The sequence below is a fragment of the Lissotriton helveticus genome, chromosome 5_1 (genome assembly GCF_964261635.1).
Source record: "Lissotriton helveticus chromosome 5_1, aLisHel1.1, whole genome shotgun sequence".
Classification (NCBI taxonomy): Eukaryota; Metazoa; Chordata; class Amphibia; order Caudata; family Salamandridae; genus Lissotriton; species Lissotriton helveticus.
This window is the reverse complement of record NC_136065.1, coordinates 1,620,468,303-1,620,475,670: the sequence shown is the minus strand read 5'-3', so window position 1 is coordinate 1,620,475,670 and position 7,368 is coordinate 1,620,468,303. Positions and strand designations below refer to the sequence as shown.

General features: G+C 42.9%; 1 protein-coding gene across 1 annotated transcript; it reads right to left on the bottom strand.

Moving 5' to 3' along the window:
* Positions 1–5,789: 5,789 nt before the first annotated feature.
* On the bottom strand, positions 5,790–6,725 carry LOC144753738 (olfactory receptor 2D2-like). Its single transcript, XM_078641322.1, has one exon. It carries the CDS (start codon positions 6,723–6,725, stop codon positions 5,790–5,792), a length of 936 nt encoding a protein of 311 aa, XP_078497448.1.
* Between the last annotated feature and the right edge of the window lie 643 nt (positions 6,726–7,368).

Below are 7,368 nucleotides of genomic sequence, written 5' to 3'. Positions count from 1 at the left end.
TTACGTTCCCCTCCTCCGCAGCAAATTTTGTTCAGCAGGACCTGTCAGTGAGGGTATCAGTCTTTGTAGAGCTCTTTTAAGCTTCATCTTGCAGCTATGTCTGTTGGAGGTCGCTAAGCTAAGACAGGGCCCTATCCACCTTGGACATCAGAATTGCCCTCTGTTTGGTCTGCCTTCATTTTTGTCTTCAGCCCCTTATAGCGTGATCAGATACCCGTGGTTTTTGCGTTGATCTTTTAAGCAGTATTTTTCACTTTAAACTTTAAAAATTCATAACTCCAGTTTTGTTTTGGCATCAGTTTATTTATTACAATGTATTCTATTTTATTTAATTGGTTTAGGGCGTTTCTTGTGTTTTCACTTTATTAATGTGTGTGTGCTTCATAAATATTTAAAAAGTGTCTCTAAATTAAACCTGACTTCTTTTGTGCCAAGTTACTTAAGGGTTAAGCACAGGTACATTAGTGGCTTTTGTGGTTCACCCAAACAAGGATTGTGGTTTTCACTCCCCTTAACCAATAACTCAATTTCTTACAGCAAATATATTTATATATCTATACAATATAGTGCAAACATGACCCATTAGGGTTTCAGAGCACTTTACATTAGGGGACGAACGAGATGAATATGAGACAACAGAAACAGTAAACAAACATGAAAAAGGTGCAAACAAAGAGATTAACAGGCTGATAAGTTTGACATCCATAGGAAGTCGGTAATAAAATGGTTATGGTCAGTAAATGAGTCCTGGTCATCAATACATTTGTGAAAGTAACGGGAGTAACGGGAGTGCTCTTAGGGCAAGGATGTGTTCATTAGAAGTGTTTTGAAGGAGACGGTAGACGGAATCAAAGGGAGGCAGACAATTCCAAATTCCATGCTCTTTTGCAGATTTTCCATATCCTTATTTTTCTTAACTCGAGGTCTACTTAACCTTAATAATATATTTGGTACTAGATATTGTGAATCTGAAATAAGTGCAGATTAATATTGAAAATGCAATATTTTGGTAGACTGACTTCAGTCGTCATCAATGCTATATACCAACTAATTTTAATTATGAAACCGCATGCAATCTTTTTGAGAAGCCACAGTCCTAAACTTTAATATTCACTGAACCCTTGTCAGAGTAATAATATGACTAATCTGCATTTGAGAAAAGCCCTTAAAAATAAGGTAGGAAAGGTGAATTCAAAGTCATAATAGATGAATCACAGTTTATAAAACGTCACTATAAATAAATAAATAAATAACTAGTGAGTACTATATCCAAGGCCTTTGTGTTTAAACATTTTCAGATGTACGAACATATTGTTGAAAGAGCAGATTTTCCCTATAGGTTATTATCAAGAATATTTATAATGTTGCAGTGCCCGCCTCACAGCAATCTCAGCAGAGTACTGTATTGTGAGAAACTTGTAAGAATATATGAGCCAAAACAATGAGCAAAATATCACACACTGAAAAACACAATAGCTTTCTACATATAGATCGACAAGACTTCTAGATTTAAGCTGATGGCATGAGTGGTCGCTCACTCACCAAGTCCTCACTGGCCTCATAGTTAGCACTATGGGCCATGGTGACTAGCTTACTGATTAGATAGTTATGCTGTGGCACAAACCAATCATTCATTCTGCAACTGCAAAAGGATCTTGATGGTCAGTGAAGGTCACTTAAAAGGGGCTTTCAATATCAACAAGGCATATCATGTGAAATCCAATTTCTGCTCTAGCTGGAGTCTCACACTATTTCATCTAGGTAGGGGGGTAGCTCTGAGGAAGGCAGGTTTTATTGGTGGAGTGAGGTAATCCTTTCAGTGATTCTGTAATCAAAAGGAGCCAAACCTCACAGCACCTAGCAGTTACATCCAACTGGTAAACCATCCAACGTTTACATTCCATTGAAATTGCCAATGAACCTGCATCATTAAAGTGTAGGAGTGTTACAAACTCATTTAGTAACAAGTTTCTTTAATTCATGCTGCAATTTAGATCAGTTACTGAGCAATAAGCGGTATCACTCCAGCTATTTTACAGTCAAACATCCTAGTGTAAAGAGTGCATGGCTTCCAGCAGCTAGGCTTATTTAATACAAACTAGGGTAAATGTGTATAGTGCTATGTGAACACTTGACGCTTAAGAAGGGTTGGTTAAATATGTTCCTTACTGACAACTGTTGCTTGCTGACAAACACCAAAGAATAGGCCACAGGCATGACATTTGTTGTGAGGCGCCTCATAGGACCATAATGTAAAGAGGAGGAGGAGGACCCAGATCTTCGAGAAAAACTGGAGAAACATCAAAACAACAGAAGATTGCACCACCTACAAAAACACCACTACCAGCGCTTCAGATCCACCACAAGGACCTTCATTCAAAACAAGATCGTCGCCAATGCCTGCAACTCCTAGCAACTCTTCAGCTGCACCCAGGAATTCACCAAGCCCCCCAGCGAAACCACAGACATCAACCCTTCCCAGGACCTCTGCAACAAGCTTGGATCCTACTTCCAGCTAAAAAGCAAGGGACTTTATGACAACTTCAATGACCAGACACCCAACTCTGAAACTACTTCCTTCTCAAGCAACGCCATCCAGCCCACCATCTCCTCCTGGACCACAGTCACCATCGAAGACACCACTTTGACCATGAAAGGCATCCACTTAGGAGCCCCCATGGACCATTGCCCCAGCACATTTTCCACAGAGCCACCACTGCCATCGCTTCTGAACTACGACGCACCACCAACGCCACTTTCAAGACCGACATCTTTCAGGAAGACTGGAAACGCGCAGAAGTCAGACCATTGCTCAAAAACCCACAGCAGACCCCACTGACCTCAAGAACTACCGACCCATCTCTCTCCTTCCCTTTGCGGTAGAAAGTTACAGAGAAGACTGTCAATGCACAAATAACCAAATTCATCAAAGAAAACTCAATCCTCGACCCCTCCCAATCCAGATTCTGCAGCAACCACAGCACCGAGATGCTCTAATTGCTGCCACAGATGACATGCGCACCCTCCTCGACCAAGGACACACTGCGGCCCGGTATACAACCGTTACCACGCATCTTTTACCACGAAGTACTGTTACAACGAAACCATTACAACGCAAGGGTATTTACAACGCATGTATTTACAATGCATTACACTACAACGCAGCTACTATTACAACGCATACCATTACAACGTAAGTATAGGTAAGTTTATCTTTTTTTTAAAACATTTATTAGGGGTATTGGGTTTGGGTTTTGGGGTACTGGGGTATTTTTAGGTTTCAGGGTTGGGTTTGGGTTTTGGGGTACAGGGGTATTTTTAGGTTTCAGGGTTGGGTTTGGGTTTTGGGGTACAGGGGTATTTTTAGGTTTCAGGGCTGGGTTTGGGTTTTGGGGTACAGGGTTATTTTTAGGTTTCAGGGTTGGGTTTGGGTTTTGGGGTACAGGGGTATTTTTAGGTTTCAGGGTTGGGTTTGGGTTTTGGGGTACAGGGGTATTTTTAGGTTTCAGGGTTGGGTTTGGATTTTGGGGTACAGGGGTATTTTTAGGTTTCAGGGTTGGGTTTGGGTTTTGGGGTACAGGGGTATTTTTAGGTTTCAGGGTTGGGTTTGGGTTTTGGGGTACAGGGGTATTTTTAGGTTTCAGGGTTGGGTTTGGGTTTTGGGGTACAGGGGTATTTTTAGGTTTCAGGGCTGGGTTTGGGTTTTGGGGTACAGGGGTATTTTTAGGTTTCAGGGTTGGGTTTGGGTTTTGGGGTACAGGGGTATTTTTAGGTTTCAGGGCTGGGTTTGGGTTTTGGGGTACAGGGGTATTTTTAGGTTTCAGGGTTGGGTTTGGGTTTTGGGGTACAGGGGTATTTTTAGGTTTCAGGACTGGGTTTGGGTTTTGGGGTACAGGGTTATTTTTAGGTTTCAGGGTTGGGTTTGGGTTTTGGGGTACAGGGTTATTTTTAGGTTTCAGGGCTGGGTTTGGGTTTTGGGGTACAGGGGTATTTTTAGGTTTCAGGGTTGGGTTTGGGTTTTGGGGTACAGGGGTATTTTTAGGTTTCAGGGCTGGGTTTGGGTTTTGGGATACAGGGGTATTTTTAGGTTTCAGGGCTGGGTTTGGGTTTTGGGGTACAGGGGTATTTTTAGGTTTCAGGGTTGGGTTTGGGTTTTGGGGTACAGGGGTATTTTTAGGTTTCAGGACTGGGTTTGGGTTTTGGGGTACAGGGTTATTTTTAGGTTTCAGGGTTGGGTTTGGGTTTTGGGGTACAGGGGTATTTTTAGGTTTCAGGGATGGGTTTGGGTTTTGGGGTACAGGGGTATTTTTAACATATATATTTACAAATTAATAAATACAAATTAATATAATTAATTAAAATATTTAATATTAAAATAATAATGTAATAATTTAAAAAAATATTACTAATAATTATATTATTTTAACATATTATATACTTACCTATACTTACGTTGTAATGGTATGCGTTGTAATAGTACCTGCGTTGTAGTGTATTGCGTTGTAAAGGTATTCGTGGTAAAGGGTCCTGCGTTGTAAAAATTGCGTGGTAATGGTCTGCGTGCTAAAAGTATGCGTGCTAACATCATAAATCCCTGCGGCCCTGAATCAGACAGCCACCTTTCCTCTCCGAATACACGGAAATCACCTGCAGAGTGCCCCAAGGAACATGACTCAGCCCCACGCTCTTCAACATCTACTTGGCCCTCCTCGCCACCATTGTCAGACACCACGGACTCAGCATTGTTTCCTACGCCAATGACACCCAGCTCATCCTCTCCCTCACCAAAGACCCAATCACTTCCAGGAAGGAAAAAACTACATTGCATCCTGGATGAGCAGAAACTGCCTAAAGGTCTCCTTGGAGAAAACAGAAGTCCTCATCCTTGGACCCTTCCCCTTGGCATGGGACCACACCTGGTGGCCAACTGCCCACGGCAGCCCCCCCGCCCACCATGAACCACACCCTAACCCTCAGCAGCATACTCGACTCCTCCCACTACATGACCAGACAGGTCAACGCCGTCACCTCCAGCTGCCTCAACACCCTCCGAATCCTCTGAAAGACCTTCAAGTGAATCCCCCGAATCAAGGAAATGCCCTCTAAGCGGGGATCAACAAGTCTCTGCTCTGTAAGCCCCAGACCATACAGAACTCCGGAGCCAGACTCCTCCTCGGCATTCCTCAACACAAACACACCACCCAACACCTAGGGAACCTCCACTGGCTCCCCACTGAGAAGAAAGTCACTTTTAAGATACTCACCCACACCTAAAACTTCCTCCACAACACTGTACCCCACTACCTCAACAATAGAATCTCCTTCTATGTACCCAAGAGAAACCTCCGACCTGCTGACCTCACCCTCACCGAAACCCAGCATATCCCCAAAGCCAGAGCAGGTTGAAAACCTTCTCCTAAATCACAGCCAAAACCTGGAACAAGCTCCTGATCGACATCAGACGTGCCCCCTCCCTGAACATCTTCAGCAAGACGCTCAAGACCTGGCTCTTCGACTGAATGGAGCTGCTCACCCTCCCAGCACCTTGAGACCCTCACAGGTGAGTAGTGTGCTTACAATTCCCCTGATTGATTGATTGATTGATTGATTGATAATGTCTCTTTCATGGTCATTGCTGAAGGAATGTTTAAAGATGTTTCATGGCAAAATATTTTTTAAATGACATACACAGGAACTTTAGATTGGCTATGTCCACTAAACCCTCTAAGTAGCAAGAAACCTTCTTTGATTTAATGGCAAGTTTTATAGGGACATTATGTAACCTTTTGTCACAAAAGTCTAGTAATTATCAGCTTCTGAAAAGCTTCTTTCATTTCTTTGTTCCGCAGGCTGTAAATTATGGGATTAAACATGGGCATTAACAGGACATAGAACATGGCCAGCAGACGGTCAGTATTCTGTGTGTGACTTGATGTGGGTCTCAGGTACATCACAGTGCCAGACGCGTACAGCAAGCTTACAGAGAACAGATGTGAGGTGCAGGTGGAGAAGGCTTTCTTCATCCCTGAGGCTGAGTGCATCTTTAGGATAGTTCTCAGGATTCGGACATAGGAGGTCAGGATGAGTAGGAAGGGGCCTAATATAACCAGGATGGTGTAAATAAAGATTGCAATCTGGTTGAAGAATGTATCAGTGGAGGCAAGTGTTATTACTGGTGGGATATCACAGAAAAAGTGTGCAATCACATTGGAGCTGTGATAGGGCAAGCTGAAGATGAATGTAGTCTGCCCCATGGACAAAAGGAATCCACTGCCCCAGCAGTAGACCACAAGCTGTGTGCAGAGTCTCTTGCTCATGATGGCTGGATAGCGCAAAGGGTAGCAGATGGCTACATAACGGTCATAGGCCATCACTGCCAACAAGAAGCAATCAATGGTAGCAAAGCATATGAAGAAATACATCTGTACTGCACACCCCACAAAGAGGATGGTATTTTGTGTTGACAAGAGGCCCTTCAACACATCAGGAACTGTGACATTGATGTAACAGATGTCTAGGAAGGAGAGACCACGCAGGAAGAAATACATAGGAGTGTGCAGGTGCCGGTCCACAGTAACCAAGACAATAGTGAGTGAATTCCCCATCACGGTCATTAGGTAGATTGTTACAAGTATCACAAAGAGTATGGTCTGCTGGTGAAGTGGGAGATCAGAGAATCCTATGAGGATAAACTCCCACACCTCGGTCTGGTTTCCTTTCACCATTATTCTACTTAACAATGACCTGCAGAATGAAAAGGGGAATGATTAGGATACAACTAAGAATGTATATATAAGAATTTGTGTGTGTGTGTGTATGCATGTGTGTGTCTATTGCTCCATACAAATTGCAGCAGAAGGCCTGGAAAGCCTGTATTTACATAATCGACACTATTTTTCCAAAATATTGGCAAAAATCACAAACCGCGTTCACGCCACATGTACTACATACACCAACTGGTTATTGGTTAAAGTCAGCTGACAGCCTTTCCCACGGGTCACGGAGCCTCACAAAATTGTTTGTACAAATAGTGCACTTGAAACTATGAACATCAACAAATGAGAAAAAATATATGTGCATATAAATGGCAGTTTGGACTATACTATTCCCATGGGGAGAAGGCTCAAGACTGATTTGCATACAGCTGGTTCCAAACAGGGGTGCCGTCACGTGGCAAGCAAAAAACGATGGATTAAAGCCGGTCGTGCGAATGGGGGTGATTGTTTGAAAAGCTTCGGATATAAGAACCTAGATCAGAATTGATCTTTAGTGGAGTGTCAGTTAAAGTCCTGGCCCGAAGAATGACTAAAATAAAATCAATGTGTGAACAGCCCGTCTATACTGCAGATTTTAAATTAATGGGTTGAA

Excerpts from the sequence above, each read along its gene's own strand:
- LOC144753738 (XM_078641322.1), bottom strand. The coding sequence starts at position 6,725 with ATGGTGAAAGGAAACCAGACCGAGGTGTGGGAGTTTATCCTCATAGGA.